The 15,745-nt window shown below is 40.2% G+C and overlaps 1 protein-coding gene across 1 annotated transcript in view; it reads left to right on the forward strand.

Moving 5' to 3' along the window:
* Positions 1 to 15,745, forward strand: part of igsf9ba (immunoglobulin superfamily, member 9Ba) — a 71,642-nt gene that overhangs the window by 8,746 nt on the left and 47,151 nt on the right. Inside the window, 1 exon segment of the mRNA XM_018668251.1 lies at positions 10,206 to 10,403. Within this exon segment, the coding sequence (XP_018523767.1) occupies positions 10,206 to 10,403 (198 nt within the window).

Here is a 15,745-nt window from a genome sequence, read left to right on the forward strand (position 1 = left end):
CATCCCAACTGTTGGTTTGTTTTGACGTCTGTCTGCATTCATCAGCCTTCATAAGCATCGTCAATCAAACTTAGTTGTAGGCCAACACCTGCTTGTGGTTCAGCCATCATTTTTCATGCTCATTTTCAAAACAACCCCAGTAGTCCTGAAAAAGAAGAGGTGCAGAACGTATTTGAAGCAAATAAGAGATAATTAGTAGTGAAAACACAGTATGTGCAGTATTAACATACAGTGTCACATCATAAGAAATATTATATGGACATTTTATTTTGCGCAAGTAAAAACAACAGCTGTATTTGCATATAAAAGCTAGGGGTGTAATGATTCTGAAACTGAGACCAAAACTGCATTATAAACATCTACAATCTTCTATCGCGAAATGGGAAGACAGGATAATAGAAATAGAAAAGTAATCCATTTTGATAGCTTGTTTTATTCAACAGTCAGCCCCAAATCCAAAATATTCAGTTCTATCATATACAGCTATCATATATGATGAAGAAAGACATAATATCTTCACATTTTAGAAGCTCCAACCTGCAAATATTTGGCATCTTTGCTTGCTAAAATAGTTAATCAATTATCAGAATAGTTCCCACTTAATTTTCCTAACCGATCAGTCGTTGCAGTGCCAGTACATTTACATAGATTTACCTCCATTAAACGCATGAAGTCTTTGTTTTCTATCATAAATGATATAGGGTCATATTTCACAGTAATATTCATGATTTGAATATTCTGCATATTTAATGCTTAAAAGTAACAAAACATTAATAAAACACATTAAGGCAAACAAACCTAATGGTGCTACTGAATCTAAACTTATTTTCCATACAGTAGCGAAGAGACATTTATCAACTGTTTACTGAGCCGTCACTATATACTGATATAGTATTCATAATCAGCAGTATTTTCATCTTCCCTTAAAACACCACTGCACTCGCTAGACTTACTCCACCTTCAATCAAGAATACATTTCACACATCTGAAAGGAACTTTTCAATCCTGAATATCACGTCTTTCTTCTATTTTGGGGGAAACACATATATGCATCTGCCCAAGAAGTACTCATCACCAGAGATGAAGTGTTGAATCCACACCGAGCACACTTATGTCACTCTGAGCTGCAACTCAAGTGTGTGTGCGAGAGAGTCACAGAAAGAGGAAGTGAGCATGAGGGAGGGAGGGAGGGAATGGGAATTATATGGAAGTGGATACGTTGATTGGAAGATATGTGGAGCTGATGTTGCTCTGTGGATGTCTAAGCAGTTCACGTGTGATGCAGGAGCTCTGTGTTGCTTTGCCTTTTTTTTTTCCCCTCTCACTGTTATATATGATTTATTGATGCCTCATAAACACAGTCTCATAACCAGCTGTAATTAGACAAGCCACATGAAAGCACTAATAAGCGCTATTAGCAGCAATATGCCTCTTTGTGTAATTACTCTAAAACACCTTGGCTAAAGCATTTATAACTTCGTAAAAAAAAGAAAAAGATTGCTAGGAGTGAATGTAAAAACAACTGCATCATGGCTGGACTGAAGAATTTCTGTGACTTCCAGCTCCTGACGAAGATGCCGTGTAATGTGCACCTCTGGTAGTGCAGTGCCCAGCAATGTTGCTTCGCCCTTTGTGTCTTTGGCAAGCCAAGCCCATTTCACACATCCCTTTTCTCTCTCTCTCTCTCTCTCTCTCTCTCTCTCTCTTTCTCTCTTTCTCTCCCTCCTCCTCTCTCCCTCTCTCTGTCTTTTTCTCCCTCACCGTCCTCACTGTGTGTTCGAGCAGGTGTCAGCACATCCATTGCATCCCTGACTGAGCATTGCTTGTCTGAGGGGGGAACTTTGCCATTAAAGAGAGCTAAATAATGAAGAGAACCAAATCTATCTTGGATCGTCCCTGTACAAAAGTAAAAGCCGCAGAGACCGAGGTCGTTGTCTGCTGAATGCCACCCTCTGGTCAGCAACTTAAACCTGAACTGCAAAGTACCTTGTGGTCTGCAGACTATAGTGTAAAATGTGTTTACCAAGTGCGAAGGGATAAGTTCTGGCACATTTTCGCATCTTTGCGTTGTGATCCAGCAGAGGGCATTCTTTAAAATTCACTATCAGCTTGACCACTAAGCATCTGAAAAATAGAGTGTTGTTGTTATTTTGGGTTATTCACTGTAGATGGCAAAATTATCCATAACACTGTGTGCTGCCGTAATCAATGACTACATGTCTGATGAGCGGAGACTAGCCTGGACATGACGCTATGACTATAACGCTATAACGGTCGCAGACCAAAACGCTTCTGGAGGCAACTGGATAGAACCTACAGCCAGTCAGAGCAATGAAAGGCGATGACATAGTGTAGAGTGACAGAAAAAATGTTTATTCACATCCATCCAGTTAGTTTAATGTGCTTGTGACAGACAGATTTAGCATCCATCTTGTTTTGTTGTGCTGGTGATGTTCGCCAACAGTCAGAGTAACTGTGAGAAAGTTGCTGCTGCTAAGTGACAGTGTGTGGAGTATGTGAGTGCAGCTATCACTCACAGATCATTTCTGGAAAAGGGTGGCAACAATATCGCCTCATGTCAATCTTCAGATGCCTGTGTGCTGGAGGATTCTGGATTTTGGACAAATCACATGCACTTCCTTGCACATGTATCACTGGATGTGATATCCTGGTTACAGCAGTGAAAAGTAACCAAGTGCATATACTATAGTACTGTACTTGTACTTTGCTAGAGCATTTTCATTTTATGCTAATTTATACATTTCTTACCCATTGTCAGAGTGGAGTAAGTATGCTATTTACACTATTTTAGTGGAAAACATTCGTATTTTTATTGCACTATATTTATTTGACATCTGGAAGCAGAAGTTAAGTTGCATATTAAGATTTCTGATGATTATGTTGTATGAAATATGCTGTTTTGTTTAAGATCAAACTGACAGTATAGTATGTAAAGCAGAGAAAATTGCTAATGCTGATGTTCATGCGTCAGTAATGATGCTACAATAAAAACATTGCAACAATGCAACAAATTGTTAGTTTTAATACAGTACATGTTGTTGCTAATTCTCCTTTACTATACTAACATTGTGGTATTGCTACTTTTACATGAAAAAATTATCATTCAAGTAGTGTGTGGTTATGCTCAGATAAATTATCACTTGAACTGAATTATATATTTTCACATTAAATATCTGGATGGGGCCTTATCTTGGTTTTGAGAATCTGGAGTGTTAGCTGGATTATGTGACATCAGCTTTTAAAAATTTTTTCTTTCTTTGGGCATTTCAGCCTTGATTCAGGGGGGGATCAGTAGAGAAGTGACAGGAAACGAGGGGAGAGAGAAAGGGGAAGCGACATGCAACACAGGTCCCTGGCTGGGAATCAAACCGGGGATGTTGTGATCACAGTGCATGGTGTGCATCTTAAAAACTCACCCACCTTGATGCCACCCTTATCCTGCTGTCTAATCCCTGTCTGCTATGTACACAGGTGCATCTTTAACTCAAGTTAGTGGTGATAATGTTTGAGATCGCTTCATAGGTTTCACTGCTCGCGGAGATTGTAATCACCGTAGTGTCTCAGTTAGATTCATGAGACGAATCTTCAAAGGTTTGTTGTACTTTACTAAAAAGCTATAGAGATTTACATTTGGTGGGCACATGGTTTCTAGAATAAATGAGAATAAATATAATAACTATATTTAATTATAACAACAATCTAACACTACAACAAGACTGTTTGTTGTGAAGTATTAACTTGTCCGCAATTATATCAAATTCTCACACTAAGAAATAAACTGCAAATGTACAGTATTTTAACACCAAGTTGCAAAAAAGTTGTATGTCAGTCAACCTCCTGCACAGTCTGCTAAGCCACATTTTTACATTTCAAAACAGTATATTTTTTTGTGTGTGTGTTTTTCCCCTTGTTTTGGGCCTACAACGTGTCAGCTATGTAAAACTATTACTGTAGCCTAATAGGGTGATTGTGTGCGTGAGGGGTGATCCAAATATAGAAGAAAAGTTATTCATCAGTTTATTGTGGAACAAATTTTCATAAATCATTATCAAGATTGTTTTAATTGTCCAGCCCTGAGTGAAGGTGCAAGATATAAAACCTACTTAGATATTATTTGATGCACATAACTTTCTGTATAGCCAGAAACAGAACTTTTTTAATCCCAGACATATTCATCAAACTCTCTGGGGTGACCTAGCAGACAGACTAAATTAGCCAATACATCACTTAACACTCAAGGGACCTGATTGGTTCCAGACATGCTTGTATTTGTGCAGTCGAACAAAACCGAGCAGGCTATTAGGCCTGAATCCATGAGAACTGCATGCCCTCCCAATATGAGTCATATATAATGTGTAGGATAAAGTGTTATCGCTCTTGTCTTTCATTGCTGGTGATCAGATAGAGAAGCCAAATCAAGCTTATATGCCATGTACTGTTTTTGTATTCTGTTGTACTTAAGCTGTTGTATACTTCAATTTTATATACCCAGATTAACACTGATACACAGATATGTACAGATACACAATGGCATATCCCCAACACTACCACCATTACACAAACACACACACACACACTCTGGCAATTCTCTGATGTGACCTTCAGCACATGCAGGCTGGCATTCAATTACCGCCCTGTCAGTGGCCCATCCAGCCCAGTGGCGGCACGTCCTTGAGACTCTCACTCCAGCCTCCGTCCAGTCTATATTCCATTACATCCTCCACATCGGGAGCTCTGGCCAGCATAAAGTGGCGCTCATATCCTCACCACTGTGAAGCATACACAGCTTTTCAACTCTTGATGCATCCTTCACAAAATTTCCAGCTGCTGTGAGCAACGGTTGTCCTCGCTCATACTGTACGCTGAATCAAATCCAAGCATGAGGCAAATATTAGATTTTAGTTCTACTGGGTGAAATATTGGACTGGTGTCAAAAAAAGAGGTTTAAGCAGCCCTAGACCAGAAAATCCAAGCACTGCTCATCTAAAATTGTCTCTCATTGAACTCCCTCAGTTTTCATATTTTTCCTCAATATTGTTCAGTGTGTTATTGGACCTCATTACTGTCAAAACATTACGTCGGCTCTGCTCTGCGTGATTATTGCCCAAAATTGCCTTGAGAGTCTATTTACTGTACAAATCAGTGATCATTACTGAAAGTACGGAGTAGTAAAAGAGCCATTTTCATCCACTGCCACTCGAAAAAGGCTCCAAGTTAAAATCCCTTGCAGATTTAACCCCGCTTGCCCCTACAGTTCTGCTGCAATGATTCATGTTCTGGTCTGGACAGCTGTTGATTGACCTTGGCACAGATGTCTCTTATTGGTTTTTTTAATGTTTGTTACATCATATTGCGTTGTGTCAGTAAACCTTTTTCTTTGACTGCTTCACTCAGTTCTGGATATTTTTGTTCACATTTGTGCTTGGCTAATATATATTTTTATTTATCTCATGAGGCATTGTAAAACACGTCTTGGACAAGAGTTCTATGGATAAAGATTAAAGGTAATTATTGACTGAGTGAGCGAAAGCACAATTCTCACTACAGCTGCAGCAGTTAGTCAATTAATTGATTAGTCAATCGACAGAAAAATAATTGGTAACTACTTCTGACATCTATTAATCATTCTGCCACACTCATTTGTACTCTTTGACAAAGTCCTGGAGGTTCCCATAGGAAGGGGGGCATAGGTTTTCCAATAAAACAGTTGGAGTTCATCCTTTAAGTCTTTTCTCTTGCTAAAACTGAAAAATACTGTTTGAAAACAGCTCAGATAATGCATAAATCTCACATTTTTGTCCAAATAAGTTTCCTAGCATGGTGTCTTGTTTAGCTCACAGTGGGATTCCATGCCGTTATCAACTCATTACTGCCTCCTGAGGCCAGAGGGTGCAGTAACAGTTTCTGGTACTTGACTGTTGGTGAGAGCCGCACTTGTACCAGCTGTTTTTCCCTCAACGGCCACAAGGGGAAACAATAAGCCCATTACACACTCAAAAAGAAACATTGAAGAGACTTTTACAATGAAGAATAATTTGGTAGGTTTGGTGCAGCACAAAGCTGCCTCTTTGAGTGTGTGGATGAGACAGTCCTGAACTGGGCTACTTCAGTTTTATGCTTTTTTGTGAAATACCTGATAGTTTTACCTCTTTGTACCCAAAACCATATTGAAATAGAGAGATTTAAACAATCTCTGACTCCTGTGATGCTGGGTAAGAAGTAGACTGCTTAAGCCAAAATGTTTGGAAACAGAGTCCAATAGTGAATTGATATCTTTGGATTTCAAATGTTGGTTGGACAAAAAAAAAGATATTTTAAGATTTAAGCTTCAGGAAAATGTAACAGCCATTTTCACACTTCTCTGACATCTTATAGACCAAACGATTAATGGCTTTATCGAGAAAATAATCGTTAGTTGCAGCTCTCACTAACTTGCTTTGACACTTCCTGTTTAACCTGTGCCCGACAATGAGGAATTATTCCCCCTCTATTTTGTTTTTGTACATGAACTGCCTGCCATATAGGTGATTTATCTGACAGGTGACTGATTTGTTATCCTTCAGAAATTCATGATCATAGCAGTAAATCCGCTATATGCCAAGGATAGATGCATAAAACATATTGGTCTCCTGGATTTATTAGCTGCCTGATTTATGCAGATCTTACTCAACAGATTTCTGCCTCCTGTGTATTTTGGAGATTTCACTATTCACTCTGCAACTTCAGCTGAAGTGATGTTTATAGTGCCAAACCAATCATGAGTTGCCATCATCTCTTAACTGTATTGATTCCTTAACATCTACAGTACTGTTTATTTGGAAGATCTTAAGCATGGATCGTTGTATCACATTTATGTCCTGTTGAGAACATAAATATCTTCCCTGAAAAAGCCCCCGATAAACCCTACTGGGTCACTGCGTCTCCATTAAGGAAATGAAAAAGGCAAAAGCGGTGACCAAGCATGTGCTGATTGTCCCCTCATGAGGATCTCATAAAGAAATTGGAGAATTATTAGCCCTCCAATATATTTTCTCAAGTCTTTAAAGTTTCTTCTCTGTCTAAGACATGCTCCCCTCACCACTAAAATCCAAAAATAATATCAGCGAGAAACCTGAGCCGCTAAACTTCTGCAACCTGAACTGTCTGCAGAGAAAACAATGGATTTCAGCTGCAGGCTCTGTCGTACCACAAGGTTTGAGCTTGTGCTTCATGTCAAGTGACTCTACTTACTCAAACCAAACAATGTGTCCAGTGTGTTTCATTATGGATGGGAGCCTGCTTAAGGTTTTCTTCTGCAAGCCATTGAGCATAAGAGCTGGACCCATACAGTAGGTTAAGACAAAAGATACTACAAGTATCTGCCATAATTTGTTATCCAACACCGCTGGTCTTCAAAGTCTACAACTGTGGGTCCCAGACTCGGTTGTCTCAGACCATATTGATGACTGAGATATATCTTTGAGCTCTGCTTACAGTGACAAACCTTTTCACAGCTTGCATAACTCCATACTTTATAGGACTTAACATGTTTTGGATGTGGTGAAATGTTTTTAAAAATCTCCAGTTGAAAATGTTTTGCCAACAGTCTTGCCACACCCTTGTCTGTCTAGAAATAGTTTGTCATTTTGAGAATAATCGTACGTGGGAGACTGTTGCTTGCAAATGAAATCGGTATTAAAGCTATAATATGTAATTTTCTACAGGTTTAAAGGGAGTACGTTTACATTTTAGTAAATACACTTATTCACTTTTTTGCCAAGACTTAGAAGAGAAGATTGATACTACTCTCATTTCTGTACACTAAATATGAGGCTACATGCAGAGGACAGTTAGGTTAAAGTTAGCATGAGACTGGACACAGGGAAAAACAACCTGGTTCTGTCCAAAGGTAACAAAATCCACCTACCAGCATCTCGAAAGTTGTTCAACTTTTGAACAGATTAAGCTGATTAAATAGAGATGTAATGTGTTAATTAGTAAGCTTTAGAGGTGCTGGTAGGCGGATTTTTTTTCCATTGCACAGAGCCAGAAAAGCTGTTTCCCTCTGTTTCCAGCCTATGTGCTAAGCTAAGCTAACTGACTGCTGGCTCTAGCTTCATATTTAACAGACAGACATCAGAGTGGAATCAATCCTCTCAGTTAACTCTCAGCAAGAAAGAGAATAATCATATTTTCCAAAATGGTGTCACAGCACCCACTTTGGGAATCAGTAATCAAATTTCTTGTTTTTTTTTTCCTCTCTCTTTTCTAAACCGAATGTAACAAGTACTGTTTGTGACCATAAGAACTGTATGGGGCGTTGAAAAGGGGTTATTATAATCGTTTTTAAAGGTGTTATAAATGGGGCTGCAATGGAGCGTGCTCAGGTGTGAATTTCAGGCTTTTGGCAAGCTTGAAAGGATTAGTTTAGCAGATTTCTGATTTTGTTGTGCTTATAACTGGATGGGACAGGTTTCCTCCGAAGCGTATTAAAAGGTCGTGGTTTGTACAGTTTTGCAGGGCAGCGTCATGCCCACAGAGGCTCTCTGCAACAATCAACTCCCCACTCGTTCAGTCTCTGCAATCTTCATGCGTTCTGACACGCTACACTGTGCCTGATCAAACACCGACTCCCCCTCAGTTTCATTTTAATGAAAAATGCTGTTTTATTACTGGCATGATTTAGATGGTCCAAATTAGTACATGTAGTATTGCTCTCTCTTTGATGTACAGCCTCTGTGGCTTGTAGTTGTCAGTCTGCTCCCCTATGAACTTCTTCACTCATAACATTCACGTTTGGTTGGTTGGAAGTTAATTCTGTTTTGGGTTAGTATTCAGATTTGTCCAGCTTCTTGTACTCTGGTGTATCGACAGGGGCTGTTGAAACCATGTAGGGTTCACTGAATCATGCACACATGTTTCATTTGGTTTGCGCTGCTCATTAGAGCATGGCTGCTTTTACCTTCTTAATAAAGAGGCACAACAGCAAAGCAGATTCCAGGACTGAGGCCTGTAACTGGCAGACCACATCTCCACTTTAAAATAGTGTAATTTGATTAAATCTGCTCTGTTTCAGTCCAGAATCTGTGCTGGCTGAAACGAATAAAGTAGATTAACTCTATCACAGGATAATGCAGATTAAACTGGTGAACACAATCACTAAGTGATGCATATGGCCTTCAGGGGTGGAGTTAGAGACAGAGAAACTGGGTGAAAATATTTGGGTTTTAATTTCAGTGTGCACAGTTGGAAAGGCACAGTGCTTGCAGTCATATGAAATTTCCATTTCACCCAACAGTGATGGAGTGGTGATGGAACATGAAGCAGAGAAATGCCATTACAGACAGTAACACTAGTGCTGCCTGTGCCCATAATACGTCCAAGTCCCAATGTATTTGTTCTTCCTGTAAAAAAAAAAAAATTTGCCCTGATAATGCAAATGATACTGCTAATGAAAGCGTTACGTTATTCAGCTGGTGTATCTCCAGAGTGAAACGTCAGCATGTCTCTTGATCCCTGAAGCGATTTCCCCCCTGGGCGAGGGCAGGTAGTCATGCTTGCTCTGATGGTGGAGATGCAGCCAGTTCAATGAAAGCGGGGGTGGCAGCTGGAGAAAATCCATTCCCAGAGTGAGCGTTCTGCTGAGGCAGGTATGCCGACCTTTCAGTCATCTGATAGGTCAACGCTCGGCAGCGTGCCTGGACATTCATGGCTAAACGCCAGGCCTGGTGGTGCTCATAGTAAAGCTCATCTGAGTAGCAGCCAGCTATGATCAATGGAACCCCTTGGCAGCTCATTTATAGTACAGTATGGCACAGCCACAAAACACTCACCAACAGATGCAGGTGACAGATGACAATGGAGGCAAGAGGAAAGCTGATGAAAGGGACGTGCACGGTGACCATTCAGAATCTACACAGCGATCTTGTTGTAGGCCATAAGTGTTGAATGCATCTTAAGCAAAATGTAGTTTTAATCCATTGTGCAGCAGTTCAGTCGATCACCTTTAATTGCCACCCAATTATTGTTTGTAAATTAGTCTTGGATGACTTGAATGCAATGAGTTTTTTCTGCTTTGTCTGCAGGAATTCTGTGCAGAAGTATTTTCCTGCACCCTGCTGTCTTGCACGTCAGACTCTTAGCCCCATTGATATGAACATTAAAATTCCTTGGTTGTACTGGAAGCTGCATCTTTCTCCTCTCAGGTGCCCACGGAGTGAGAGAGGAGCCCCGGTTTGTGACGGCGCGCGCTGGAGAGAGCGTGATCCTGGGGTGTGACGTGTCCCCTCCCCTGGATGGCCAGCAGCCCCCCTATGTGGTGGAGTGGTTCAAGTTTGGAGTGCCTATTCCCTTCTTCATCAACTTCCGCTTCTACCCTCCTCATGTGGATCCAGAGTACACTGGTAAGATAAATGTAGCAAAAATAAGCTCACTTGTGAAGTCTGTTTTATCTGTAACGGATTTAGTTTAAAACTTTTTAATTAATGAGCATTTGAATGCATCTTGGGATGGATCAGGATCAGGATCTTTTTCACTGCCAAGTACAGTAAATCCACACGACTCTGTAGCAGATACAACAGAATTTCACACTACATACTGATGAACAGTGACCATGTAGGATACAAAAGGGGGACTAAAGCACACATAATCCACATATTCTAAGACTACACTTCCAGCTCTATACATGCCTTGTGCTCAACATCAAACTGCATTATAGCGTATGTGAAAGATAGCGGCTTGCAGATTAAATCATAATTAAAGACATAATATGCAACTTTCCAGAGGTGGAGCAAAAAGGAGCAGTTTCACATTTTGCTTTTTTCCCCAAGAATTACATGAAATGATTGATACCACTCTCATGTCTGTAAGGTATGAAACTACAGCCAGCAGCATGTTAGCTTACCTTAGCATAAAGACTGGAAACATGGAGAAACAACTAGCCTGGCTCTGCCTTAAGGTAAAACCTCATTTACACTGAGTCGCTTCCTGTATATTGGGCAGTTAGTGCATCCAAGAAGCATTGTTGTTCTTGTTGCTGACTGTAGCTTCTCCTCAAAATGTCAGACTATTCTTTTAAACAACAGCAAAGATAACAGGGCATTTAATTTAGTGTTACTGATTGTTGTTTCACTGTTGTTTGCTAGGTGTTGTTTCACCTTGTTGCAGTAATAATATCACTGATGAACCAGATTGCATTAACAGAGATGCAACCTATCTACACTGGTACTGTCAGCCATGTAAGTGCAACCTTACCAGTACATATCTGTAGCAGAATACCCGCGTACACAATCATGGTAAATCTACATTTGTGTGTCCATCACACAAATTGTTGCTTTAAGGATCCTGCATAACTATAATCATTCTGTAAATATTGGTATGATTATACAGTATATAGATTTCCTTACACTGCTGCAGACCTAATTATGAGCTTCTGGCTGAAAGCAGAGCCATTTCTGACAACCAGTTAAATATACTGCAGTGCAAATGTGCTGTGTACATGTACCTCCCAATCCTATTTCATTGAAAAGATTGACCTGCAACTTCAGCATGATCCAGAGTGTTTTCCTTCAGAATGGTACTTCAGCTGTTTGGGCTTTAAATATAAGGCACAGTACAGTACAGCGAGGCCTTTACTGTGGGTACTAAGAGAAAGACTTGGCCATCTTTGCAAACCGTGCTGGCTCCTGAGCTGCACTTCGTTCTTTTCTAATATGGCGTTCAGGGCTGTGCAGGGACATCTGCTGCATCTAAGTGCATAGAGGGAAATAACTGTGCCTCAGCAATTTACAACTGCATTGTACATACATGCTTTCCTACACACTCCAGTGATGATGCAGCACAGAGCACAGATAGTATAGAGTCAATACAGTATATTAAAAAAAACTATGTGCTGTACAACAGAACAGGAGTTTTATAAAGAAAAGTAATCAAATGAAGATTAATCATGAAAATAATTCCTTATATGAACCTATGATCCACAAATTATTGACACAACATGGACATATGTTCAGTTGGCAGAGATGTATGTCTGTTATTTAGCCTACTCTGGACAAAATAATAGAAACACTTGTCAGTACAATGCAATACAGCTCAACCACACCACAAAGTGCAGCCTCTAAAATGACCGTACAGTTGAATCAGCGCCTCTCTAAAACAATTTGAACAAAAACTGAACACTATAACCATCATGTAGGTAGCATTTATGGCAGGACTGTTTAATTAGGTGTACCTAATAAACTGGCAAAGGAGTGTACTGTATTTTGTCCTTTTAAGTTAATATATTGAACTTGTCAGCAAACATTGTAATTAACGCATCTTGCAGATACAGAGCAACATTAGCATTCATTGGGAGTCGCATTTCTGGCCACCTGGTGAATCATTCTGTTTTTGGTCTAAGCCAACTCCCAGAGGAAATTTCTGGCTCTTTAGGTGTTAAATGCCCCACTATATTCACCAGCTAGACCCAAACTTTATTTCTCTGCTGTTTGGGGCTGGGCAGGTAGCTTAGGGCGAGTTTTTAGAGCTTTTTTGCTGAAAACAGTTACCCTTTGTGGCTGAAAACTATGCTAAGAGAGCAGTGAGTGGGCTGTAAAACCAAGACAATGAACTTAAAGATGCTATAAAGCTCTCTAGACCTGAAGTGAACTGCAGTGTCGGCTAATTATTGTTCGTGTGAGCAACCCCTTTCATGTTTGATCCACAGCTGAATAAAATCTAAATATTGATTATGTCAGCTTTAAAATTAGGACATAACTATGTATGTTAGAGCACTTGATATGTGTTCACTTTCACTGCAGCATCACACAACCTTAAAATTTCCCTCTCCTGGCTTAGACAATGTGTCCGCAACTGCCTTTACTCAGGCTTTTTACAGCAGGAAATTGGTTCCTCTGATGTTGCTTCTGTGTCTGTGACAAGATGGCGAACTGTCAGAACGAGGTCAGAATTACCCCATCCTGTTCCCACCTCTTTACCAAGCATAAAACCCTCTGCCTGACCCAGTAATATGCTGCGAAATAAAGGCAAAACACAGCTTGTCGAAAAGCTGCAGGATTCATCTCCCTAGTGTGAGCGAACTAAACATGGACATAACAGATTTTTCTGTAGTTTTTTTTTCCCCTCTCAATTGGAGTGGAGTGGAAGTAGTGTGAATATTATTGAATTCATTGAAATTCCTCTCTGGGGGCTTTTTCAAGCAAGGTCACCACTGCAAAGAAGACTAATGGCAGTGACTCACTGTCTGGGGAACCCTCCTTTTTGTTTTGTAGTGGCTACTGTAGATGCTGCAGCCACTGGAACGATTCATTGTTTACTTAAACCTCCTGACTAACAGCAGGGTATGAGCGAACAGCGCTTCTCAAACAGCATCGCGCTCTACTGTGCTCACCGGGGCTCTAGCAGTGGGCCTCTGCCATGTGCCGTCAAGTCTACCGTTGAGGAATTACCAGTGAACAGATGCAACACAAATATGGCCAGTCTCATTACATAGATTAAAGTGTATTCTGGGGATTGCATGTGCATAGTGACAGTGTGGGTCATTTGGGCTATTCCCATGAATTGTTATCACTCAATTCAAATATGAATAAAATTGGTGAATAGACTTAATGTGCTATTATTCCATCGCACAGCTGCTACCAAAACAGTGGATTACCCATGAATACTGTACTTACAGTATAGACAAAGTGCAGAGTTGTGCAGATTGCATTTTTGATTCCATCCATCCACCAAGTCCATCTAGTTTGAATGTGACTCAGTTTGACTGGGTCAGTGAGCACTGTTCAGTTCCCAGTCCTACTAATTGTTAAGAGGCCTGCAATATATTCATTTTCATATGTAATTCAAATGAAAGAGAAGACATTTTCTTATTACGACTGTGTATTTTCCCTGTCTGTTTTGCTGCTAAATGAGAAATGGTACATATCTCTTTGCAGACTAAAATCTATCCTGGATCATTTTGCCAGTTTGTCCTGCGGCTATATGGAAATTACAACATTTAAAAACATCTATTTTTGTGCCCGCTCGAGCAAAGACGCAATCAATAATTCAGATGTACAGCTTGTGAAATTTTAGTGTCAGATTCTCCCGCTTTGGGACAAGCTGTTGGAAAACTAAATCATATCTCTCTTAGCACTGGATTTAGCTGCAGCCTGCACAAGAATAATATGCATATGTTTTTATATGTACTGCTTTTATACTGTTCTGATCTACTTTTCCTATATGTACACAGGAGACTGTTGGTTACTGATGAAAAATATCACATTTTTCTCGCTGTTAAAAGACAGGGTGATGTTAATGATCATGTGAACACAAAAAATATTGTGTGGCTTTGTCATTTTGCTTTGTTTTCTTGAATTGAGTTGCTAGAACTTTATGCAGTTAGCAGTATGTTAGAAAATGCTGCATATTGTTAGACTGTAAGTATAAGCAGCCATGTGAGGAAAAAACGTTAAGCCAGGTAGTTTTAATTCCAAGTAAGAGATAACAGAAATCTCTGACAGCCGTGATATCTCCCTGTTGATGAAAAGAACAAGAGAAGCTTCAATAAACCAGTGGTAAAACAGCTGCAAAACCGCCATCAATAAGATGCAGTATTAGCAATAATTCAGTTGATATGGCCAGTTAGAAAGGAGCTATACATAGTTTTCAGCCTGTTTATCTGGTTTAATTACACAGCTAGCCATACACTTAGCATTGTGAAATAATGCCTGAATGCTCCCAAGTCAAAATAACACAAGGTTCTCCAGTTCTTTGTATTCTGTTGGCATTGTGTAAATGCTTGGTCTTGCAGGTCCCGTGTCCAAGTTCCCCCCAAATGCTAGCCTTAAAATTAGTGAATAGCCAAAATGTTAATGTTGTTATTTACACCATTAAGCTCTGATTTTCCTCTTTTAATCATAGGTCTTTTGGGATCAAAAGTCACTGTGTCCGCCAACTTTGTTATATTGGATCTTTAGAGTTTGCTTTCCAAAGCTTTCCTATCTGACAAAGCTTGTGATGTGATCTGAACAAGGTGTTAGCTCCTCTGTTTTCACAGTAGACAGAACCCTGTGTAAGTGGTGTATGCCCGGGGGGATGGACCTGACGTGGATACAGTGCCGTTAACTCTGTTTACAGCAGCACCCTCTCACTCCTTGACAAATGGGAGCTGAGGTTGATCCCTACCCTTCACGCCACCACCCACCCCACTCAGCACTTCAATGCCCAGGCAAAAATAGACCTGGACTTTTTAAAGACAAGCTACCTTTTTACTGCAAGACTGCAGTCCCTACTCTTCTCTCTTCCTCTTTGCTGTATTGATTTTCTGCTAACAAAAAGAGAGGGGAAAAAAACGTCAGTTTTCTACCCCAACTATGGCAGCAATCCCAGGGTTGGGGTATCTATCGCTCCCATTTATATGCCGTGCTCAGAGAGCAATTCAGCCCACACTCAACATCAATATATTTGCCTGACACTCAGTCTGAAGTAACAGGAAACAGTGCTTACAGTACATCTACACATCAAAGTTTGGAAAAATGCTTCATCTGAGAACACTCGTCAGACAGAGCAGAAGCGAGTGTTTTAGTCTGTTGGGCTGTCAGAAGCAGCCATGTGAGCAGCGGGCTGGAGGCTTGAAGACAGACAGCTCAGCAGCTGAAGATTTCACCATGCCTGGTTTCCTGAACTTCTCTCATCCCTTATGATTTCCTCCTTTTAGAATTCCAATTTATCCTCAGCCTTGAAGAAAAAAGGCGTGGATGGAGAAGTT

This window comes from Lates calcarifer, linkage group LG21, assembly GCF_001640805.2.
Source record: "Lates calcarifer isolate ASB-BC8 linkage group LG21, TLL_Latcal_v3, whole genome shotgun sequence".
In the NCBI taxonomy this organism is placed as follows: domain Eukaryota; kingdom Metazoa; phylum Chordata; class Actinopteri; family Centropomidae; genus Lates; species Lates calcarifer.